Consider the following 25964-nt stretch of genomic DNA (forward strand, 5'->3'; position numbering starts at 1 on the left):
GACGTCACAAATTCGCAATGAATAATTCGCAGCAGTTGCCCAACGCAACTGCGTAAAGCCCGGTTCATACTTCATGCGAATGCGAATGCGAAGCGAGTTTGACGTGAATAGACGTCACACCCTCCTTTCCACAATATTCGCAAGTGAGTCGAGCGGAGGGCAACTCTCACACTTGGGCAAATATTCTTGCGAATATAAACATTTGAAATTCGCGGTGAGTTCGCCCGTCACGCCCCATCTCCTTACGAAGATCGGTCAATTTACAAACCGGTTTGTTAATTTCAGTGAATGTTGCGAAGACGGTCATTCGCCTCGACATTCGTTAGCATTGGTAAGCCATTGTTAACGTACGTAAAGCATGCGTAAGCGTTGGCAACGTTCGTAAAGGCACCTGTAAGGCGTTTGTAACCTTCGCGGGTCCCCTTTCTTACGAATGTGGTGTTTCTGTTTGTCAAACGATTAAGTGGCCAGAGCGAGATTCGCCCCGGTATTTATAGCAATCGCTGCCGCGTAATCCATTGTTCGATAATTAGTCAGAAAATGGCAAGACATTGGCAACGATGGTAAGACATTCGTAACATTCCTAAGTGCATTAGTAACGTTTGTAAGCCCTTTGGTAAACATTCACAAGCATTCGTAACATTCGCTAGCAATCGTTTCGTTAGTTTGAAATTGTTGGTAAGCTCAGTCGCGACGTGCGCAACGTTCGTTAGCTATTTGTAGGGCATTGGCTAGCATTGTCAAGCGTTGGTAGCATTCGTCACATATTATAAAGGAGAGGTCGAGGGTCTCACTCACCCGCTTCCTTTTGAATTAGATTCGCTTCCTTTTAAATTAGATCCAGCTCCATGGAAAGAAAAGTGACCGTCGACGCTGTAGATGGCTGTATTTAAAAGGAATTCATGACTATTGAATACAATCTCATGTTATGGTATGGTGTGTATTAATGACATTTTAACCAAAAACGGGTAACGGTGAGTTGCATGTCCTCAAGCAAAATAGGGTTTCACTTTTAAGGGATATTAAAGAACTGTTTTGCTATTAAAGTAGTTGCTGGCAGTGTAAAGACTTCAAGTATACCACAATAATATACAACTGGCAAACCTTCAGTAGTTTGAAATCGTTATGCTATCTTCCTTCAGTAGTTTGAAATCGTTAGGCTATCTTGTTCAGGAGAAAACAGTGAAAAACGGTTTACTTTGCCGGACGTTGATTCAGAAAGAAACAAAGAGGAAAGCGCTAACTGTGAGCGAAAGCAGGTTTGTTGCAGTTTTGTGCAATCGACATTGCAGGCAGAACTTATTTCAAGGGATTGTTTTCTTCTGCCGTATTCTGTGTAAGCTTGATGTTAATCTGTGATCTTGGACGAGTTTGTTTTACTCACCAATTCTGAAATGTTCCTTTGAGTTTAAATAATTGTCAAATTTGTATCATAGCTAGGATAAACCGCTCAATTTGCCAAACATTCCAACACATAGCTTTGACATAAGTTTGTTGTGAAACAACGTGTTGAATTATTTATTTACTTTGCCCGGTAATATTTTCGAGAAAAAAAACCTAACACAAACAAATGGCTGACCTTTATGCAAAATAAAGTCACTTACCGAGGAACAAAAATACCAGACTGCAGAAAGCAAAATCAAAGCAGAATCGCCCCATTTTGGCTCCTTCAGAAGTTTCAAGACTCCTGTGGTCTCTCAAACTAGGAAAAAGGCATTACAAAGCCTGCATTACACGTGGCGTTATTAGACAAGCATTTTCACTAGGGTGGAACAAGTAGGCCTACATTTCCAAAAGAATGGCAAAGTGGAATTATAAGGCATACATTTCCAATAGACCGATTGCAGTGCCATTGTTTACATGTGATCACTTGACCTATAGTGGGAATAGAAAAACACAGCTACACAGCTGTTTAAAGACCTGGGAAGACTCGTACCGATGGACCATATTGGCTTTATTTTCAATTAATAACGCTTTTAACTAAAAACGGAGCCCCTTCAATAAAAATGAACATTGTGACATTGATTTAAATCACACTTTGCTGTTGGATATCTCTAGTATTCTACTACTATAAAGAGGTTTCTTTTGAGAGCATGGTTAGACTGAGGATTCGGCGTGAAGTTGGGCTGTGATTGGGAGATCGCTAATTTGTTAGACTCTTAGCTGACATCACTACCCCTTCTAATCAAATAATTTGAGGGTGGGGATGAAAAAAATCAACATCTTATAGAGATTTTTATTGAAAATATTGGCAGCAAAATCATTACAAAAGATGAGGGCTATGTGAAACCAAACTTTCCGTGCACAAACACATCACATCGTGTGAATATTCTCGTGAAATTTCCTAGTAGGTGGAACTGTGTTTATTCATTACTGGCATTGTTCAGCCACCGGTGAGGTCTCATGTTACAAACTCCGGAACATTATTCAGTGATTTCGAGAATTTAGTCTTTTTTGAGCAAACAATGACAACAGTAATCATGTCTTTTTGACGCACGTTTTTATCATTTCCAACAAGGTGACAGTGATAGGCCAGCACTTCAAACAGGGTGGCAGTGATAGGCCAGCATTTCCAACAAGGTGGCAGTGATAGGCCAGTATTTCAAACAGGGTGGCATTATTAGACTGGAATCGTGATGGGGTGGCATTGTAAAGTAGGCATTCCCCTACACGGCTGCATTTTTGAATGTCAAGACCAGTGTTCTCACTCTAGATGTACTTCAACAAATAACCCCCATATCTGTGAATATTAGGCCCATTTGGTCATCAAAGTTGCAAGAAAATAAGAACCGTAAGCTTGTGTGCCACTATTTTTTAGTAATAACCAAAGGTGTCCAGTGTCTCTAATCGAAAGCAAAACAAACCGTTGTCAGTCCCCCCAGAAATATTTCGTCGTGTTGTTTGCAAATTAATAATCGAGGAAAGAAATACTCACAACGCTCGTCGATAGCTGACTGGCGCTCCGCTCCTGCAAGTGTAGATTGAGAGCTCAAGTATTGTGGTTTTACTGTTTACAGCAACCTTGTCCAGTTGTCTATTTTTATCGCTTTCATCTTATTTTTAGTACAACTTTTATAAAAATCAATTAGTTCTCAGTTGTTTTCCAATGAATAGGTAATTTTAAAGTCCAGCTGGAGTTGGCAGATGAAATCTTAACGGACCAAGGTTATACAGGATCAGCAGTGTTCCCATAATTACAGTTTTATGTTATGTAACTGTCTGTAGACGTAAACAAATGTATGTTGGGTTAAACATTAAATCGATACCTATATCTTTATATATTTTATTTCAATTAGGCTAATGCAATTAATTAGGTTAATATCCATCAATCAATTCACGATTGACTAGTATCTCTAGCCAACACTTGACTAGATATAACAAACAAAGAAACACATTTAAATCAATTTATCAAGCGACTTGTAAAATGAAGAAACTATAAATAAATAGTGCACATGCGAGTACACCCACGTGTACATCTCTGTAGGTGGGTGGCTCTAAATAATAGCCAGTGTGCTATGGACGTTTCGACCAGCACACTCTAGTGGTCTTCAGGCGAGAGCTCTTTTCCTTACAAGATGGGCATCTGCATCGGGGAATTCAATAAATAAATTGTTTGGAAAATGTAGATTATCATTTGCGTCGCTACTCATAATGACTTCAACCCAAAACAGTTGATATCTCGGCATGTGATACTTTGTTTACAGTGAATAAACACAAGCCGCAGCAAGTTAACTTTTCGATATCTTGAAAAAGAGGCAACAACAAAGTTTAATTGATTCAGCTAAAAAATGTGTTGTTCCGTCCTCGAGTCTAAATCTGCATACAATATTATCATGTGCAGCAGCTGTTTAGATACCCTTGCCTTTGACAGCTCAAATATTGATTGATTTATTGGCCGTTTGTTGATAACTTTAAAGGAACACGTTGCCTTGGATCGGTCGAGTTGGTCTTCGAAAAGCGTTTTGTGACCGTTTGTTATAAAATGCATATGGTTAGAAAGATGATTTAAAAGTAGAATACAATGATCTACGCAAATATGCCTCGAAATTGCGTGGTTTTCTTTTTACCTCGTCCAATAACACGGTCGGCCATTTATGGGAGTCAAAATTTTGACTCACATAAATGGCCGACCGTGATAGTTCGCGACGTAAAAAGAAAACCGTGCAATTTTGAGTGATACTTGTGTGGATCATTATATTCTACTTTTAAAACATCTTTCTAACCATATACATTTCATAACAAACGGTTTCAAACGCTTTTTATAGACCTAACTCGTCCGGTTCAAGGCAACGTGTTCCTTTAAGCTTTGAATAATGGTTTTATTGGCTTAACTTAAACTGTATAGTTATACTGACAGTGCCTTTGGACTTTTTATTAATCCATACCTGACAAATAATGTATCTAATGTCTGGTCTGGATGGTGGGTTAAAAGTATGTTTTGTCTTGTTATCCAATACTGTCTGAAACCGAAAGGTAAGCCATACATACATACATACATACATACAAACAAAACTGTTTTATATACCGCCATTTCATCAAGACCACAGCGGTTTGTGATGAAACAGAGAAACAAATAAACGAAGAGACAAAATGCAAGTTAAACCAAACAACAAAACAATCATTGTGGGAACAGGTGTGATTTCAGATGCTTCTTGAAAATATGAAGTGAATCAGCAGAGCGCAGAGATGGGGGGGGGGGGGACTATTCCAAAGTTTAGGAGCGGCAAAAGAGAAGGATTTGTCAACAGCTTTGAAAGTGACTTTCAGTCGCTGTTGGCTTTCCCTGCCAGGGTTCTTATATTTTGTTGTGTCTTAAATGTTTGGTGTGCCACCCCAACTGGAGGTTGTTTCATATACAGTTCTTGTATCTGCCCGCGGCCAGGCCAGGTTTCTCAGTAATTTGCTTATGTTTTCTAAACATTTTTGATGTTGTTTTTTTTTTGTTTTTTTGTGTTTCTTTATGAAATGAAAATGAAATGAAAATGAAATGAAACGAACTGTCAAGTTGCACAAAGAGAATACAACATTCACATTACGTTAATTAATATGTTAATATGGCAATTGAAATGTACTTTATATGTTTGCTGTTGTTGTGGATTTTTTTTTTTTTTTTTAAAGCGACTGAAAAACTTGACCGGGGTCATTAGGTGGAAGACGCGTGAAGACCAATACGCCAACACAACCACTATTGTAAATCGTTTATTAAAAAAGAAGTGATGAGTATTTCAAATTTAACAATTTCTCATTAACATGAATTGTTTGGCAAATGTTTAATCAACAATGACAACCCCATACATTTTCATATGATTGAATTTTTAACCACCATCTTGTTACTGAATTTGTTTCTACAAAATACGCATATATTTGAGTTGTCCAATGTATAGCGGTAAGCTCCCGCTTGATGAGCATTAAATAGACGCCTTGATTTATCGTCTAAACATTTTTCAGAATACTTAGTTTTAAGGTAGCTCATGTAAACGAAATCCGGTTAAAGCCATTATACACTTTCGGTAAACAGTATTGCCCAATACCCACACTTCGTGTATCACAACTTATGTATAAAATAACAAACCTGTGAAAATTTAGGCTCAATCGGTCATCGGAGTCGGGAGAAAATAACGGGAAAACCCACTCCTGTTTTCGCGCGTTTCGCCGTGTCATGACTTGTGTTTATAATAAATCCGTAATTCTCGCCATAGAGAATTGATAATTTTTTTAATGTTTTCTCAAAAAGTAAAGCATTTCATGGAACAATATTTCATGAAGTCTTTCACCATTACCTTCTGTAAACCCTGAAAACTATTTGTAAATCTGTGAACTTTTTTCTTTTTTTCTGTACCGAAAATGTATAATGGCTTTAAGGTATCAAAGAACAGAAAAGGTTTGCTGTTATACAAGCAGTGGCTTTTAAGTTAAACGTTGCAATCTGTGCAATAATTCAATTTTATTTTATTTTTTATATATACCTGGGTTTTTTTATGATTGATTTTCTTTAAAAATTATAACCTTCAGGAACGCCCACATAAATAGGTCACTTGCTGACATATGACTGGATTCCCTACGTGACGTCACATACGTTACATTATATATAATCATGAGTGAATTGGACAATAGAAGGAACACATGTTTGGCATTCCTTTTGGAATAACATCGTCACGTAGGGAATCCAACCATATGTCAGCAAGTGACCTGTTTATGTGGGCGTTCCTGAAGACTGTTATTTAAAAAAAAAAAAAATTATTATTTAAAAATACACAGGAATGTACAATATTATGTTTTCCAATCAGATTATTGTAAAAATATGACAAGGTTTAACTTAAAAACGTCATTACATTGTCAAACAGCAAACCTTTAAACTTAAGCCATTTGAAACTTTCGGTACAGACACAAAATTAAAAGTTCACAGATTTACAAATAACTTACAGGGTTTACAGAAGGTAATGGTGAAAGACTTCTCTTGAAAGATTATCCATGAAATGCATTACTTTTTCAGGGAATTGAAACAATATCAATTCTCGATATCGAGAATTTCGGATTCATTTTAAACTCATGTCATGACGCGGCGAAACGTGCAGAAACAAGGGTTGGTTTTCCCGTTACTTTTTCCCGATTCTGATGACCGATTGAGCCTACCTTTCCACAGGTGTGTTATTTTGTATAAAAGTTGTGATACACGAAGTGTGGGCCCTGGACAATACTGTTTACCGAAAGTGTCCAATAGCTTTAATATAAATGTTCTGGGTTATTTCTTGCTACTGTACGCCAAACTACAAGCTGCCATGATGTATTAGATTGGATTTACACTAACGGAAACTGTTAAAAGAATTGCTTAAAGGCACTCGACACTATTGGTCAATAAACTGAGTCGTCAGTAAGAGGTGGTTTGTGTTTTACTATAGATAGTTCCCACATGACGTAAATCGGCCATATTTACGGGCAATTTGGAACACATAGCCATGTTTTTTGCGCGAGAACGGCGTGCAGCACGCGCAGGATTCACAAAACTCATTGCCTGATTGGTTAGTAAATAGCGTGGTTGCGTTAATAAACTGAGCGCTTGACGCGCCTGCAAGCTTAAATGCAATTTGCCCGTAAAGATGGCGTCTATTGCAACTTATCTATCGAGTATCACCCAATAATACAGTTCAATATACACATTAATTACTCATGTTTGGACGAGAAAACAAAGTATCGAGACGGAGGGATTTATTTTTACCTTCCATCTCAGCTATTTCGTTGAAGTTGCATTCGGGGTATTTATCCATTAAATCATGTAGAAATAGACAGCAAGGATGATACGTGTACAATATCAGTACACAAAATGAGTACAAAATCACAGCCATTTGTTTTTAGTCCATGTTCGGTGTTTCACTGTGAGCAGATCTTGAAGTCGTTTGCCAAGCAGGGAACTACATGACCCTGCTGTATGCAATGACGACCTAAGCCAGCTGTACATTGAGGAATGGCAAATTACAATAACAATACACAAGCTATAAAGACACAATAGTGGTCAACTTAGCGGTATGTCAGTTATGTTTGTGCTCTTTTCTCTCTGAATAATAAGCAAGCTTTCGTCAGCTCTGAAATTGGTGTCCGGTGTGTTTGGACGTCTTTTACTATCTATAATAATATTGTTTACAGGGAGTTGTTTTGGTGTCGTTATTTCAAAATCCATTGGTCTTTACATTCCTAAAGTTCCTGTTGGTTCTTGTTTGTGTGTTTTTTTTTTTTTTTTATTCAGTGTATTCTAAATTAGACTCAGCACAGACTCAACTATGCATTGCAATGTGTTGTATTTTGTAATGGCATTTATGGGAGTTTCTTTATACATGGTTTATGAACCAAGAAGAACGATGTTTAAAAGACAGAGAAAAAGCTGAGGGAAAATAAAATTTTATCGTTTCCATTTGGTGACCAAACACAAAAACATTTCTCTTTTCAAAACGACAACGGTGCTGGGAAACAAGGCCGGTTCAAAGTCAAGTACTTTAGCATATTATGCTTGCTTTCGTTATAAGAGAACCCGTCTAAAATAACAATTTCAAAATCATCAATGATGCTCAGCACAAAATCAGCCCAGAACAATACAAGTGTGACAGCTGGATTGAACTACACGCCTGAAATAGCATTGCATCAGTATTGATTTAAGATAGTATGTTTCCGCCATTCAATTCGCATTCTCTCCAAATCAACAGTTTAAAATGTACTATTTACTTGTTTACGCCTTTGAGTGGTTATTGACTGCATTTTTCAAGCTTTTCGGGCTAATTTATTCTCAATGTTTTGGCAAAGCCTGAATCCTGTTTAAAAAGAAATCACGCTAGAATGTAATGCAACAGCGGGCAAAGATGTTTCTAACTATCTCGGCCCATTTTTATAGCTCTGCTTACCATAAGCACAGAATCTACGCTTACTGGAAAAATGTTTTTATTTACGAGCGTTAAAGACACTTGACACTATTATTATTGGTAATTGTCAAAAGTTACCCTTTCAGCTACTGCTGCTGTTCGTTTTGTTTGTACAAACCAATTAATAAAAACAAATTAAACATATTAATAATAATCTTTCTTGCCCTTAAATCATACACATGTTGACTATTGCTTTTTTTCCAATGCTTGATTATTTATTCTTGTTTACTCTACCAACCACGTCTTACAATATTCCTACGAAACACAACAACTACAAATCCTTTAACAACTTGAATCCAATCGTAATATTTACCCCAAAACGATGTATAATTTTTCCCAGTTTCTACTACTGTATTAAATAAATACGATATAGATCTCGGTGTGCATTTTAAGGATCACCAGAGATTTCCGTCTTGATTTTAGAGCATCTTAGAACAATTACGTTCACATTTTTCAGAAATATTGTTATATTTTACTCAAGTTCAAAAGCTCAAAGTTTAACATGCCCATTGGTTTAACTCAAAACTCGTCCAGGTTGTAAAAAAAAAAAAAAAAAAAAAAGAACGCCGGTAAACAAGGACAACTCGTCTGAAATGTTTTTTCACTTTTTTTTTTTAAGGTAACATCAGTTTGACCTTAAAAAATTGAAATTAAAAATGTGAAAGTTTTTTTTTCCAACTGGAGATTCAGAGTCCGTTAGGGGAGTATATACGCCATGTCGGTTGGGCCTCTATGAGGATAGAACTTTGATTGTTTCACCTGCTTTTGCAACAACAAAAAAAAGAGTTATTAACTAAAGTAGGTGTTCAGTATTTTCATATGAATCCTGCCATGTTCAAATTCATTAAAGGAACACGTTGCCTTGGATCGGTCGAGTTGGTCTTTGAAAAGCGTTTTGTGACCGTTTGTTATAAAATGCATATGGTTAGAAAGATGATGTAAAAGTAGAATACAATGATCTACACAAATATGCCTCGAAATTGCGTGGTTTTCTTTTTACCTCGTCCAATAACACGGTCGGCCATTTATGGGAGTCAAAATTTTGACTCCCATAAATGGCCGACCGTGATAGTTCACGACGTAAAAAGAAAACCGTGCAATGTTGAGTGATACTTGTGTGGATCATTATATTCTACTTTTAAAACATCCATATACATTTCATAACAAACGGTTTCAAACGCTTTTTACAGACCAACTCGTCCGATCCAAGGCAACGTGTTCCTTTAAATGAATTTTATTTGCAATTTATCTTATATGAGGGGTCTGACATTTTACTGATTCCAAAGTACAACATCAAAAACAATTTACAATGGCATGAAAATGGCTAATAATTGATTTGTATTTGTTTTGCTGGAGTGGCGTTCTTTCTTTTATCATTATAACTATGATGATTATGTTTTATTATTCGGTGCATGCCAGTGAAGGGATTTTATATAATGCTGTAATCGGTTTCTCTTCTTTTGGTTTTCTTTCAAATTATGGATTAGTTTTAGTTTGGTTTGTTTACATGAATGTGTCATCACCTTTAGCCAAATCTCATTTTGTTTGTAATTATAAATTAAAATAATTGTAAAGAAGAATAAACGATATGCTGCTTACAAGCTGTTGGGTAACTCCCGGTGGTAAAAGGAATGATTTGTTTTAGTTGCTGTGTGTTTCATTCTACTTTGATTTGGTCATAATTTGATTTGGTTTGAGTTTATCATAATTAAAATCAGTACGGGCACAAGCGAATGACATCCTACAAATATCATTGTATTTATTGTGGTCTTAGATAATAGTCTTTGTTTGATAACGAAAACATTTTTTTTTTTTTTTTTTTTTAACACCGGTTACACTGCTGTTGGGATATTATGCGGTCTGCGCCCCTCCCAAAATGCTATCGAAAATAAATTATTCGCAATCCCCAGGGTCTTAAGTAAACACTCTACGCATCCCCAGTGACATCAGTCTAGTTTTTAAAGCATTTCAAAATGGTAGTATGGATTAAATTACAAAAGTATGGATAATAATGCACATGCCCTTTTGACGGTGTAAACTTCTGAATCCATATACCTGTATGTTTTTTAATTGTATGTTTGAAATAACGTTTTGTTTACTCGACCTCCAAAAAATTGAAGATAAACACGCCCCAAAAATATTTGATAAATAATAGTTTTAACAAAATAAGACAAATAACAATTGAACAAAATCCATCCTTACGTAAAAGTGATTTGCTAATTCTTAGGTACTGTTGAAAACAGTACAATGGCACAATTAAGCGATGTTATTTATTGATGATACGACAGGTTTAATCAATCTAAACTATAATATCATTATCAAATTGAAGATTAAGTTTGATTATCTGTTTAAAGTTGAACTGAAATTCATTAAATTAGTCAAAAAAAAAATGCTTCGCCCTACTTCGAAGCCTCACCAATAACTCCTCTAAGTTATAATGATTGTCAAGTAATAATATACCCTTCCCTTTAAAACACCATACATCTATTATTAAAACAATTTAATCCGTCGTCGTTGAAAGGTCCGCTTCTGGTCCGCTATGCAGCTGGCTACAAAGAAACATAACACGTCGAAGTATTAAAAGTTTGCTTCATTTACTATAGAACAGACATTCGGGAGGCAGTTTGGCTTGTCTATTACCAAAACATTATAATATAAGTGTGCGTATGCTCGTTTATTCGCAGAATTGGATTGCAAGTTTAAAATAACACCACTGAAAGTTACAACAAAAGCAGACTTGAAAACAAAAACTGTGCTATTACTCGTTTACTCGTTTACTCGTTTTAAAGGGTTGACTGTTGCAAATTAAATTAATCAAATTTTGGGGTAATGAATGATTACACCGTTACCATTTATTTCATCCACATTGCGCTGTTTTTAAGGGTTGCACTGTTATCATTAAATTCATCCAAATTGTGGTGTTTTGAAGGGCTAAAATTTCACCATTAAGTTCATCCACATTGTGGTGTTTTAAAGGGTTGCACTGTTACCACTAAGTTCATCCACGTTGTGGTGTTTTGAAGGGTTGCACTTCTACAATTAAATTCATCCACATTGTGGTGTTTTGAAGGCCTACAATTTCAACATTAAGTTCATCCACATTGTGGTGTTTTGAAGGGTTGCACTTTCACCATTAAGTTCATCCACATTGTGGTGTTTTGAGGGGTTTCAAGTTCATCCACAACTCATATATAGTGTTGCATGTATTTTACATTGTACACGGCGGTGTGACTGTTATGAATATGTTGCAGTTCGGACGGTTCACTTTCGTGCTTTGTTTTATTTTCGGTCCGCCTGTTATAAATGGTCAGTAAGGGGCAATACTTAAGTTGTTGTAACACTTAGAAAAGTAGTGGCACTTATATAAATAAAATTGTAGGCTGGCTGGTAAAATTAAACTCCGAACTCGTTTGGCTTGAAAACATGATCATTTAGGATATGTATGGCAGTTAAAAGATGTCCGAGCACAGAAAGGTATAGTAGTAGGAAAAGCTAGAAGAACACTTAATCGGGCCACAGTGCAAGATTTCGCTGTGGGCTAACCAGGAGGGTCTGTCAAAGAGAGCAGACTAGAGAAGAATGACTGAGTATGGGAAAATGTGATGTTTATACATTTTGGTAAATATTGTCACATGGTCAATGAGGGTGGCCAGAAGGTCATTAAATACAAAACACAAACATTTGTCGAGTCCCTGACAGCAAGTCTGCACATAGATTCGAAAGTCCCTTTAACGGGCGAGGTCCCAAACAAAAGTTACGCGCCATCAGACAAATAAGACATGTGCGCCCCCCCCCCCTCCCCACACACAATTCAAGCTTACATTGTTTGTAACACATACGAACCTATTTCGCGGTCGACCAGCTAACCGCCTGTAATGATCCGAGTGAAAATACGTCGTAAGATTCGTTGATGTCATGACTTAAGATTTCATTGTCAGCCACTATCAATTTATATTTCCCTCCTGAGATCACTACTGCAACTTTCTGTGAAGTTCCATCCAGACTGCAGGATGATGTTCTTGGGGCTTGGCATGTCCTGAGTTTATCGTCTTCGCATTGTTTAATACTGCATTTTTGTCCCACTACATCAAACTCTGTTAAAAGAAATAAGCATCATTTAGAAGTATCCAATTAATTAGTTTCGCCTTCGTATCTAAGGTTGGTTCATGATTATTTAAAAAGTGTTTGCACCGTCTTAATCTCTCAGTCTTCAAGATATTAAGTTTTATTGAAGCTTTACCTACAAGCAGCATAATAGCTTAACAGACACTGGCCACTATTGGTAAATGTCAAAGACCAGTCTTCTCACATGGTGTATTTCAAAATATGCATACAATAACAAACCTGTGAACATTTGAGCTTTATTTGTCGTCGAAGTTGCGAGATAAAAATGAAAGAAAAAAAAAAAAAACCTTGTCAAACGAAGTTGTGTGCTTTTAGATTGTTTATTTCGAGACCTCAAATTAAAAAATATGAAGTCTCGAAATCAAATTCGTGAAAACTACTTCTTTCTCGAAAGCTATGTCACTTCAGAGGGAGCCGTTTCTTACAGTTTTGTATACTATCAAACTCTCCCCATTACTCGTCACCAAGTAAGGTTTTATGCTAATAATGATTTTTAGTAGGTTGAGTGTCCATTGCCTTTATAAGCTGCAAAGAAATATCACATCAGACTTCTTCCTAATATTTGTACTTACCAGCCGCAAGAACGTGATTCGTGGTAGCTGATCGAAGAGAAATGTAACATTTGTCGTCTGCTCCTGAAATTGTGTAAGCTTTTTGGACGTTCTCCCCTGGATAATCTTTTATATCAATCCATGTCGGATCTAGAAGAAATTAAATGCAGTGTTAGGGCGCAGACCTAGAAACTACTACATTTTCGGCACAACATTTGCAATGCTGATTAATTTAACAAAGTAGGATAACAAATTAATGTGACACACACAAGTGAAAAGGAATAAGATAAAACCCCCTGATTTATTCTCAATTGATAAGGTTCAATGAAATATTTTGCGTTTGAAATTGGCAGATTGAAACTGCTGTTTTATAGATAGGCGTGTGCAAAATTATTATAGTGTACCTGACAAAAAGATTCTAGACAGGCTTAAAGGCAAAAAAACACTATATTGGTAGTTCTTCCAAAAAAAAACAGTTAGCATAAAACCTTACTTGGTAACGAGTAATGGGGAGCTGTTGATAACATAAAACATTGTGAGAAACGGCTCCCTCTGAAGTAACGTAGTTTTCGAAAAAGGAGAAATTTTCAAAGAATTTGATTTCGATACCTCAGAATAATATTTTGAGGTCTCGAAATGAAGCATCTGAAAGCATACAACTTCGTGTGACAAGAGTGTTTGTTCTTTCATTATAATCTCGCAACTTCGACGACCAAAATAATGAGCTCAAACTTTCACAGGTTTGATATTTGTGTTGCATGTGTTGAGATACACCAAGTGAGAAGACTAGTCTTTAACAATTACTAATAGTGTCTTTAAAAAAAAGTCATGAATAAAAATAGCATCTCGAGTGAAAAAAGGGGCATTTAACAACTTACACCGATATGATACACTCTCCTCAATTTCAGTTTTGATTACTTCTGTTATAAGAAAAACAAATATAAAATTGCTTAAGTAAGGGCAAAGTTACACAAAAACATGCATATATAAATAATTAAGGGCCTCAGACAGCTCAGCAACACTGTTCATTACAATAAATGTGCCACTGATCCCACTCAATCTTTCTTCGAAGAAATGTTTTTTTTATGCCATCCGATTGAAATACACCGCTCTTTAGAACGTCTTAACAGTCCTCCACATACATCCAAGCGTTAAAATGTACACATTCCAAAAGAACCAAACATTAAAAACCAATGTGTAAGTGTTGAAATGTAACTGGTTGATCTTGTTGTGTGTGGTGGTGGCAGAATTATACTTCGACAGGGACACTAATAACACTCAGTTTTGCCAACACACATTCACTGGTGTTATTTTTACACGTTATGTTATTTTTAATTTTCTGCCTGCCAAATCTACATGTGACAGTATCCCTGATCTACATTGGAACACTGCCAGTTTTTCAGAGTTCTGGTGCAGTCACCGGCTTGTGTGGGTTCAAATCCCGGTCGCGACACTGCCGTCGATTTCACAAAACTCTTCCTAACAAAAGACTAATCTTAGGACGAATCTCAACCCTGCACTGTAGCATGCAGACCTTAAGATTAATCTTAAGTTAGGAAATTACTCGTCCTAATTCGAGATAAGACGAGTCCTAACTCTTTGTGAAATCGACGGCCTGGTGTCCTTGAGCAAAATACTTTACTATAACTGCTTCTCTTTACCAATGGGTATAAATATTGTGAATGAAAGAGCCTTTGGAGCGATATAAACTGTTGTCCAGGTTGTTTACTCCCAAGGGAGCTGAGAAACATTAAAAGGGATGTTATTGGCCCTATGACCAGGGCACTAATGTAAAGTGCTTTGATACGGTAATTGTGAAATGCGCTATATAAGAATTGGTTGTTATTATTATTTTTACTTAATAATTACTATTATAACCGGATTATTATTAAAACATACCTGCGAAAAATGTCATTGTTTGGATCATTGATACAAAAAAGTGTAATCTGATTTACTTTGGCAAGAGAAGACTATTGGTTTCGGCTTGGTTTGAAACGCAAGGCCGTTAATGTTTTGTTATTAATGTTATAATTATTATCTGTTATTTTTGTAATGCTTATTCATTAGAAGATGATGTACATTTATGTAATTAGAGAAAATACATACCCTTCGTTTTGTATACTGTTGACCCCTTATTCGGGATTCCTGTGGGGAAAAAAAACCGACATGGTGACTAGTTTTTAATTTACAAAACTTTCAAAAATCACTTCTTAATATCCCTAATTAACGTGTTCTGGAAAATATATTATGAAACTCGTAAATTATTGTATGAAAGTAAACATACGTGTGGAATTCATAACATTATTTAGCCACAATTGTAAATGGAATCGTTTAAATTACGACTAGGGCCCAAGGTCATAGTGCTACTTCTTCAAAACAGAGAGCTTAGCACAACAAAGCTGTATCAGAAGAAGGTGACAGGCCAGAACACCATTACTATGTTTGAGAGTAAGATGTTTTATAAAGCTTTACTGGGATTTAGATTCAAGGATTTCATTCTTTGTCGTCAGTGGGCAAATTTGATCATTTTATTAAAATGTTGATAACGAGAAAACTAAATCCAAAAGTTCGACAAGAGTATGACCACACGGTACAACCGTTTAAAATGCTGAAAAGCGAGAGAATACGAATTGGAAAATTGATGACTGATAAATTGTCAACTCAACTCAATCTCAAAGGCTGCTCAGACAAAAGTGATCAAGCCAGCACAGACCGGCTATCAAGGAATGCAAGGCACTGTCCAAGGGGGTCAATTGGACGAAAGGCGAGGCAATAAACCAAATGCCCGGGCCAGACCGGTGACAGATTGAGCACACAGGTCCCGCGACAAGCCCGCCTGACTGTCTAGCGGTAATAAAATATTTGAAGCACAAAGTTTTGGCCTCAAATTGACTAAAACAATTATTATTATTAATATGTTTTTTTTTTTTTTTTTTTTACCAAAACAAACAAAACGCAATTACAAAGGAGTAAATACAAGAAGACGAAAAAAAGAAGTAAAACAGACAAAAGCAAAAAAGGTAAGCTTTAGAAAATGAACAAATAAGGCCATAGAACACATTAACCAGTATTAAATATATAAAGCAAGTAAACAAGTGAACGTACAACAAAGTTTAACATAACAAAAAGAAGAAAATAGACTTAGCTTTTGCAAACTGCTTACCAACCTCATTAAGCCTTCGAGAAAGACTATAGTGTCGAACTCGAAACGTCAGGACATAAACTATTTTTTGCATAAATTCAAGAATTAAAAATACAAAATAAATATTTATATTTACCTGTGCTTGTATGGCTTATTGATTTACACTTTGCTTCGCGTTGAAGATCAATGAGTGGAGATTCTTCGCCGGTAATAAAGACCTTATAACCACCTTCAAAACACTGGACAGAGAAGTCCAATTTGTTTCGTCTCACTTTACTGCTGATGTCTTTCTCTTCGATTACTCTACTGCCAGATTTGACGATCAATGTTTTAGAGGTGAAAACTTTGTTTTGAAAAAAGAAACAAACGACAAAAACAGTTAAATACAATAATTTACATATTTGTTTTCCTTTACGCACTGGTTTGGGTAATTGGGCCTACTTAAACAATAGCATCAAATGTTACTTGGTAACGATCAATGGAGAGTTGTTGACAATATAAAACAATATTGTGAGAAGAAACGTGCATCTTAAAGAAGAGGTAATTCCTCACTAAAATATTCAAAGACTTCCGCAAAACCATTTATTATTTATATCGTAAACCTTACAAACCTGTGCAACAAGGGTGTTTTTGTTCTTTCATTATTTTCTTGCAACTTCGATTACAGATTCAGCCCGAATTTTCACAGGTTTGTTATTTAATGCAAATGTCGTGATAAACCGAGTGAATAGAATGGTCTTTGAGAATCAGCAAACATGTGTAGTGAATTTAAGTGTAAGAACAGAGAAATGTTACGGAGTTACTGCCAATTTAGCTGCGTTTGTTTATGTGTGGGCTCGAGCTTATTGCTGTTGAAGGGTCTTCTGGACGCCCCCACAACCCCCCCCCCCCCTTTTCTCAATCTCTTTTACAAAGGAAATTAATTACCAAGATAGATTGTGCCATCGGAAAATGTTAGACTAAATACATCCTCCACGTCGTCACTGAAGTTGATGATTTCTTCTTTCGTCTTGACTCCTATTAGTAGGTAGAGAACAAACAATAAATGATGAATAAATGGCAAGGGGTGGGAAACCAATATTTCGCTTAGATGAGAACAAATTGTTGCACAGTTCTATATGTAATATTTACCCACGATATGATAGTTTATAATCATGGGTTATTATAATCCGCTTATTATCTTCTTTTTTCCTTACGAACTGATTCTTAAATCCCCCCCATTTTTTTACGAATTTGTTCCCTTAAGGGAATTTAGTGTGTAGTTGTGTGTATAAACATGAATCGAGCGTACTCAATGCGCCGTATTGTTAACTGCGCGGGCCGCTCAAAAAACATGTTTTGTATCACTTCCGGGGTAAATTCATTCATACACAACACAGATATCATATCCATCATGGAAAATAAGACCTTCAAAGGAGCCGTTTCAACCCACCTCTTGCGCAACTTAAGTGACAGAACGCCAAACAAAACTGCGCAGGACGAATCGCGTACCCAGCCAATATACCACAAAGTCTGTGGTGTAGCTCATTTTGGCTAACAAAAGGCAAACCTCTTGAGGTTAAGGTACCTCTGACTGGGAGTTTGTGAACGCCCGCCTAGTACAATTTGTAAATGATTTTTAATGTTTGCCATATTTAGAAGAATGCTTATATGGTTCCTTCAGATATTGTAACAACGGTTTGATCTCTAGCTAAAAAAAAAAACGTATGTTTTAGCGAACTTTACCAGCATGACATGTTTTTAAATTGGAGGAGGTACAAAAGCTTTTGTACGAAAAATATTGATTTAACCTTAATTTCGCCCAGGTTTAATTTGGCTCCTGTAATGACTTTGCTGTTAAAAGAAATCATAAGTCCTGTCAAATCAGAAGGTGAACAGGTAACAAACAGCTATCGTGACCACACTAGACGTCACGGAAGCCAGACATATAGTTGTGTTTTGAAAAATAAATTTGTGTTTTATCCCTTCTGATTGATCGAGAGGGCATCACGTGGGGTGTTTAAACGGATGATTTAACACCAGTAAAAAGTGTTTAAACATGGCGTGACAAGCGAGCTTGTACCTGTGCTTATAAGACAGTTTCTTCACTCCTATTGGTCGAGAGCGACGGTTGTGCCACGTCACGCGATATGCGCGACGCGCACACCAATCTCCTTATAAGGAGTTGTTTACCAAAGGGCCTCACATTTTCATAGCTGAAGGGGTGTTTTGTTGAAAGAAATAATTGAACAATTATAATTTCTGTTTTTTGGGGGTTTTTTTACCAAAAAGTTGTGATGTTTTTTGACCGAAAAGGTACTTATGAATGGGAATACAAATGTGCTTTGCTGGTATTAAACACTCTGTTAAAAACCGGCCAAGCACATATTTTTTCCCTTATTAACGTCTGAAGTTCATTTGTTTTATTCAGATGTAAAATACATCTAGCAATACTAAATTGGCTTTTGAAAAAAAAACATCATGGCATTTCCGAACAGAACCAAAAAAAAAAAGTTTTGCTAACATCTATTTGATTTTGCATTGTTTAAACAAGTGTAAGATGCCTATTTGAACCACTTACAATTAAAGAATCTTGATAAAAAAAAAAAACAATGAAAAAACTTACCTTGTCTTATTTTGGTACTTATCTCTGTCTTCTCTTGTACAGTTGCTATAAAGAAAACAATTAAATCAGTTTAAACAATAAGGTGAAAGGCCACATTGTTAACAACTTTCACCAAGCACGACCGAATCAAGCCCACTCACTTTAAAGGAATGTTCATCATTATTAGAAGAATATTATTATTGTAATGATATTTTATCTTTGGAAATTGAAAAACAACAAAGTTGACATTTTGCTAACATCTGTTGGATCTCGCATTGTTTAAAAACTTGCACCGTACAATTAAATACTTTTGATGACAATTAGGATCTTACCTTGTTTTCGTCTTCTAGTACTTTCAGGTTTCTTCTCACGCACCGTATCTATACACAAAGTCAATAATTCAGTCCAAAAAAGAAGATAACAGGGTAGCAAGCACACGGCAATCTTTAAAAATGTAAACCTAGCAATACTGAATAATTTCCACTCACTTCAATTGAACGTTTATCAATGATAGAAGGAAAGAAGGTATGATTTGTTCAAACTTAATATCTTGACTATTAAGACAAACAATACATGGAATTTAGCGATTCCGTTAAAATTGAAGGTTTAAAGGCAACAAACGGCTAACTTTATTATATTTTTCTCTACGGAACCATGAACGGATAAATGTTTCTTTCAAAATCACAATTAAACGACTTACCTCCAGCAGGTAAGATGTTATCCTTTTCCCCTGCAACAAGAAAGAAGAATACCGTGATAGAACAAAAGCAAATCAACATCTGTGGTTTAAGATTTTGTCCCATCGTGAACTAGAAGGCATTCCTGAATTAATTGAGTTCTTTCTATCAAGTCTACATGTGTAATTGTTAGGTGAGATATTGCAATATTGGAACTACAATTATGAACACATTGGAAACCTTAAACTCTTTGCAACACGAACCCAATTATTAAGGAACCTACCTGAGCCTGATCCACTGCCACGTCCACCACGTCCACCACCTAAACAGATTTGTTTATCAGTATTAAAAGGATAACTTAACTCAATATGATTTGTCCAGATATTGTTACGTTGTTTTATCTTTTGGCTATGAAAAAAAAAGACATTGACTTATAACATTTCCGAAGTACAAACAAAAGATGTTTTGCTTACATCTATTTTGTCCACTGCTTGTTACAAAAGTAAAATTCAGTGATGCGTTCCAAAATGATGCGACTATTGACGCATGTTTAACTATAACTATGTTTAATAATTCTAGGAACGATCTGACTAGGGAAAATTCTTTTAATTATGACTACTTTGGGAGGTCATTATGAACAATTGGAATTGCTGCAATCATTAAGGGACGGAACCCCATTTGGTAGAAACATACCTGAATTCGATCCCTTCTTATTGCCACTTCCACTGCCACTGCCACGGCTACGTTCCCTCACTGCAAAGTAATGTTATATAATTATTAAAAGGATGCTAACATTTGTGACTCTTTAAGCTGGTGTGATGACATTACTATTTTGGCTATCAAGAACAACACAGTGACATACACAATTTCCGAATCATAAACACAATGATGTTTTGCTTCCATCTGTTTGACCACTGCTTGTTACAAAATGAAATATCTAGTCAAGAGTTATAGAATTGTATCACTTTTAACATCACGTATAAAGGTAAAAACTTCTAGGAACGATCCCAATCTTGCTTGACCATTTTATCAATTACGACAGATTGAAAATATTGCAACAATTTTGACGTGGCAACTACTTTAACTATATACTTGCTTTGTTCGTTTTCACTGTATCTCTTTACCTTAAAACTTCCACTCTCTGCGAACATGGTTAACGTTTTGAAACCTCCAAATAAATAGCCAGAAACTTATATTGTGGTTTGATTTTTTTAATTATATTGTTTTTGGGGCTTTGAAATACAACAAAATCACACATTCAATTTAAAAAATAACACCCAAAGGACATTGGTTAAATTTAATTGAGCTTGCATTTTTCAAACCTTTGTCCTTACTGTACGCTAATTGCAAGACGTACAAAAAAAAAAACGTTTGATGAGAGCAATGGTCTTACCTGTCGTTCGTTTTCGAGGTTCCGGAATCTTCTTTTGCACGTCCGTTTCTTTATAAAAAAAAAAAAAAAAAAAAATAGTCCGTCACAATCGAAGGTTTAAACGAAACAAACGGCTATCGTTATCACATTTGACTCCACGGAACGATGAACGGATAAATCTTTCTTTCTACAACACAACTAAACGACTTACCTCCAGCAGATAAGATGTTATCCTTTTTCCCTGCAAAAAGAAAGAAAAATACCGTGATAGAAAAAAAGTAAATTAACATCTGTGGTTGAAGGATTTTGTCCCATCGTGAACTACACAGAGCAATACTAACTAAAACACAGTCACTTGAAGGCATTCCTGAATGAATTGAGTTTTTTCTATCAAGTCTAGATGTGAAATTGTTAGGTGAGATATTGCAATATTGGAACTACAATTATGAACGATTGGAAACCTTACACTCTTTGCAACAAATAACCAAAATATTAAGGAACCTACCTGAGCCTGATCCACTGCCACGTCCACGGCGTCCACCACCTAAAAAGATTTGTTCATCATTATTAAAAGGACAACTTAACTCAATATGATTTGTCCAGTTATTGTTACGATGTTTTCTCTTTTGGCGATGAAAAAAAAAAGACATTGACTTATAACATTTCCGAAGTACAAACAAAAGATGTTTTGCTAACATCTATTTTGTCCACTGCTTGTTACAAAAGTAGAATTCAGTGATGCGTTCCAAAATGATGCGACTATTGACACATGTTTAACTATAAACTATGTTTAATAATTCTAGGAACGATCTGACTATGGAAAATTCTTTTAATTATGACTACTTTGGGATGTCATTATGAACAATTGGAATTGCTGCAATCATTAAGGGACGGAACCCCATTTGGTAGAAACATACCTGAATTCGATCCCTTCTTATTGCCACTTCCACTGCCACTTCCACGGCTACGTTCCCTCACTGCAAAGTAATGTTATATCATTATTAAAAGGATGCTAATATTTGTGACTCTTTAAGCTGGTGTGATGACATTTACTATTTTGGCTATCAAGAACAACACAGTGACATACACAATTTCCGAATCATAAACACAATGATGTTTTGCTTCCATCTGTTTGACCACTGCTTGTTACAAAATGAAATATCTAGTCATGCGTTATAGATTTATATGACTTTCAACATCACGTACAAAGGTAAAAACTTCTAGGAACGATCCCAATCTTGCTTGACCATTCTATCAATTACGACAGATTAGAAACATTGCAATAATTTTGACGTGGCAACTACTTTAACTATACTTGCTCTGTTCGTTTTCACTGTATCTCTTTACCTTAAAACGTCCACTCGCTGCGAACATGGTTAACGTTTTGAAACCTCCAAGTAAATAGCCAGAAACTTATATTGTGGTTTGATTTTTTTAATTATATTGTTTTGGGGCTTTGAAATACAACAAAATGACACATTAAATTTTAAAAATAACACCCAAAGGACATTGGTTAAATTTAGTTGAGCTTGCATTTTTCAAACCTTTGTCCTTACTGTAGGCCAATTGCAAGACGTAAAAAAAAGACGTTTGATGAGAGCAATGGTCTTACCTGTCGTTCGTGTTCGAGGTTCCGGAATCTTCTTTTGCACGTCCGTTTCTTTATAAAATAAAATAAAAACATCAAATAGTCCGTCAAAATCGAAAGTTTAAACGAAACAAACGGCTATCGTTATCACATTTGACTACACGGATCCATAAACGGATGAATCTTTCTTTCTACAACACAACTAAACGACTTACCTCCAGCAGATAAGATGTTATCCTTTTTCCCTGCAAGAAAAAAAGAAGAATACCGTGATAGAAAAAAAGTAAATTAACATCTGTGGTTGAAGGATTTTGTTCCATCGTGAACTACACAGAGCAATACTTACTAAAACACAGTCACTTGAAGGCATTCCTGAATGAATTGAGTTTTTTCTATCAAGTCTAGATGTGAAATTGTTAGGTGAGATATTGCAATATTGGAACTACAATTATGAACGATTGGAAACCTTACACTCTTTGCAACAAAGAACCCAATATTAAGGAACCTACCTGAGCCTGATCCACTGCCACGTCCACGGCGTCCACCACCTAAAAAGATTTGTTCATCATTATTAAAAGGATAACTTAACTCAATATGATTTGTCCAGATATTGTTACGATGTTTTATCTTTTGGCTATGAAAAAAAAAGACATTGACTTATAACATTTCCGAAGTACAAACAAAAGGTGTTTTGCTAACATATATTGTTTTGTCCACTGCTTGTTACAAAAGTATAATTCAGTGATGCGTTCCAAAATGATGCGACTATTGACGCATGTTTAACTATAAACTATGTTTAATAATTCTAGGAACGATCTGACTATGGAAAATTCTTTTAATTATGTCTACTTTGGGATGTCATTATGAACAATTGGAATTGCTGCAATCATTAAGGGACGGAACCCCATTTGGTAGAAACATACCTGAATTCGATCCCTTCTTATTGCCACTTCCACTGCCACTTCCACGGCTACGTTCCCTCACTGCAAAGTAATGTTATATCATTATTAAAAGGATGCTAATATTTGTGACTCTTTAAGCTGGTGTGATGACATTACTATTTTGGCTATCAAGAACAACACAGTGACATACACAATTTCCGAATCATAAACACAATGATGTTTTGCTTCCATCTGTTTGACCACTGCTTGTTACAAAATGAAATATCTAGTCATGCGTTATAGAATTGTATGACTTTTAACATCACGTATAAAGGTAAAAACTTCTAGGAACGATCCCAATCTTGCTTGACCATTTTATCAATTACGACAGATTGAAAATATTGCAACAATTTTGACGTGGCAACTACTTTAACTATATACTTGCTTTGTTCGTTTTCACTGTATCTCTTTACCTTAAAACTTCCACTCTCTGCGAACATGGTTAACGTTTTGAAACCTCCAAATAAATAGCCAGAAACTGATATTGTGGTTTTGATTTTTTTAATTATATTGTTTTTGGGGCTTTGAAATACAACAAAATCACACATTCAATTTAAAAAATAACACCCAAAGGACATTGGTTAAATTTAATTGAGCTTGCATTTTTCAAACCTTTGTCCTTACTGTACGCTAATTGCAAGACGTACAAAAAAAAAGACGTTTGATGAGAGCAATGGTCTTACCTGTCGTTCGTTTTCGAGGTTCCGGAATCTTCTTTTGCACGTCCGTTTCTTTATAAAAAAAAAAAAAAAAAAAAATAGTCCGTCACAATCGAAGGTTTAAACGAAACAAACGGCTATCGTTATCACATTTGACTCCACGGAACGATGAACGGATAAATCTTTCTTTCTACAACACAACTAAACGACTTACCTCCAGCAGATAAGATGTTATCCTTTTTCCCTGCAAAAAGAAAGAAAAATACCGTGATAGAAAAAAAGTAAATTAACATCTGTGGTTGAAGGATTTTGTCCCATCGTGAACTACACAGAGCAATACTAACTAAAACACAGTCACTTGAAGGCATTCCTGAATGAATTGAGTTTTTTCTATCAAGTCTAGATGTGAAATTGTTAGGTGAGATATTGCAATATTGGAACTACAATTATGAACGATTGGAAACCTTACACTCTTTGCAACAAATAACCCAAATATTAAGGAACCTACCTGAGCCTGATCCACTGCCACGTCCACGGCGTCCACCACCTAAAAAGATTTGTTCATCATTATTAAAAGGACAACTTAACTCAATATGATTTGTCCAGTTATTGTTACGATGTTTTCTCTTTTGGCGATGAAAAAAAAAAGACATTGACTTATAACATTTCCGAAGTACAAACAAAAGATGTTTTGCTAACATCTATTTTGTCCACTGCTTGTTACAAAAGTAGAATTCAGTGATGCGTTCCAAAATGATGCGACTATTGACACATGTTTAACTATAAACTATGTTTAATAATTCTAGGAACGATCTGACTATGGAAAATTCTTTTAATTATGACTACTTTGGGATGTCATTATGAACAATTGGAATTGCTGCAATCATTAAGGGACGGAACCCCATTTGGTAGAAACATACCTGAATTCGATCCCTTCTTATTGCCACTTCCACTGCCACTTCCACGGCTACGTTCCCTCACTGCAAAGTAATGTTATATCATTATTAAAAGGATGCTAATATTTGTGACTCTTTAAGCTGGTGTGATGACATTTACTATTTTGGCTATCAAGAACAACACAGTGACATACACAATTTCCGAATCATAAACACAATGATGTTTTGCTTCCATCTGTTTGACCACTGCTTGTTACAAAATGAAATATCTAGTCATGCGTTATAGATTTATATGACTTTCAACATCACGTACAAAGGTAAAAACTTCTAGGAACGATCCCAATCTTGCTTGACCATTCTATCAATTACGACAGATTAGAAACATTGCAATAATTTTGACGTGGCAACTACTTTAACTATACTTGCTTGGTTCGTATTCACTGTATCTCTTTACCTTAAAACGTCCACTCGCTGCGAACATGGTTAACGTTTTGAAACCTCCAAATAAATAGCCAGAAAGTTATATTGTGGTTTGATTTTTTTAATTATATTGTTTTTGGGGCTTTGAAATACAACAAAATCACACATTCAATTTTAAAAATAACACCCAAAGGACATTGGTTAAATTTAATTGAGCTTGCATTTTTGAAACCTTTGTCCTTAGGTTTAAACGAAACAAACGGCTATCGTTATCACACTGGACTCCACGGAACCATAAACGGATAAATCTTTCTTTCTACAAAACAATTAAACGACTTACCTCCAGCAGATAAGATGTTATCCTTTTTCCCTGCAAGAAAGAAAGAAGAATACCGTGATAGAAAAAAAGTAAATTAACATCTGTGGTTGAAGGATTTTGTCCCATCGTAAACTACGCAGAGCAATACTAAATAAAACACAGTCACTTGAAGGCATTCCTGAATGAATTGAGTTTTTTCTATCAAGTCTAGATGTGAAATTGTTAGGTGAGATATTGCAATATTGGAACTACAATTATGAACGATTGGAAACCTTACACTCT

General features: G+C 35.7%; 2 protein-coding genes across 2 annotated transcripts in view; both read right to left on the reverse strand.

Moving 5' to 3' along the window:
- The window catches only part of LOC139940089 (uncharacterized), a 35750-nt gene extending 32682 nt beyond the window's left edge, over positions 1–3068 (reverse strand). The window contains exons 1-3 of the mRNA XM_071936328.1: positions 2936–3068; positions 1605–1702; positions 799–883 (exon numbers count right to left, since the gene is read on the reverse strand). Coding sequence (XP_071792429.1) covers positions 799–883; positions 1605–1659 — 140 coding nt within the window. The 5' untranslated portion in view covers positions 1660–1702; positions 2936–3068. The remainder of the gene's footprint in view (positions 1–798; positions 884–1604; positions 1703–2935) is intronic.
- A 6496-nt stretch (positions 3069–9564) lies between these two features.
- The window catches only part of LOC139939589 (uncharacterized), an 84564-nt gene continuing 68164 nt past the window's right edge, over positions 9565–25964 (reverse strand). The window contains exons 105-126 of the mRNA XM_071935601.1: positions 25704–25733; positions 24968–25027; positions 24556–24594; positions 24262–24291; positions 23371–23430; positions 22957–22995; positions 22663–22692; positions 21777–21836; positions 21365–21403; positions 21071–21100; positions 20181–20240; positions 19771–19809; positions 19511–19540; positions 19143–19190; positions 18832–18876; positions 17154–17243; positions 16363–16569; positions 15191–15229; positions 13963–14004; positions 13106–13234; positions 12252–12502; positions 9565–10957 (exon numbers count right to left, since the gene is read on the reverse strand). Of these exons, the coding sequence (XP_071791702.1) occupies positions 12252–12502; positions 13106–13234; positions 13963–14004; positions 15191–15229; positions 16363–16569; positions 17154–17243; positions 18832–18876; positions 19143–19190; positions 19511–19540; positions 19771–19809; positions 20181–20240; positions 21071–21100; positions 21365–21403; positions 21777–21836; positions 22663–22692; positions 22957–22995; positions 23371–23430; positions 24262–24291; positions 24556–24594; positions 24968–25027; positions 25704–25733 (1397 nt within the window). The 3' untranslated portion in view covers positions 9565–10957. The remainder of the gene's footprint in view (positions 10958–12251; positions 12503–13105; positions 13235–13962; positions 14005–15190; positions 15230–16362; positions 16570–17153; positions 17244–18831; positions 18877–19142; positions 19191–19510; positions 19541–19770; positions 19810–20180; positions 20241–21070; positions 21101–21364; positions 21404–21776; positions 21837–22662; positions 22693–22956; positions 22996–23370; positions 23431–24261; positions 24292–24555; positions 24595–24967; positions 25028–25703; positions 25734–25964) is intronic.

Source organism: Asterias amurensis, chromosome 7 (genome assembly GCF_032118995.1).
Source record: "Asterias amurensis chromosome 7, ASM3211899v1".
NCBI classification, from domain to species: Eukaryota; Metazoa; Echinodermata; class Asteroidea; order Forcipulatida; family Asteriidae; genus Asterias; species Asterias amurensis.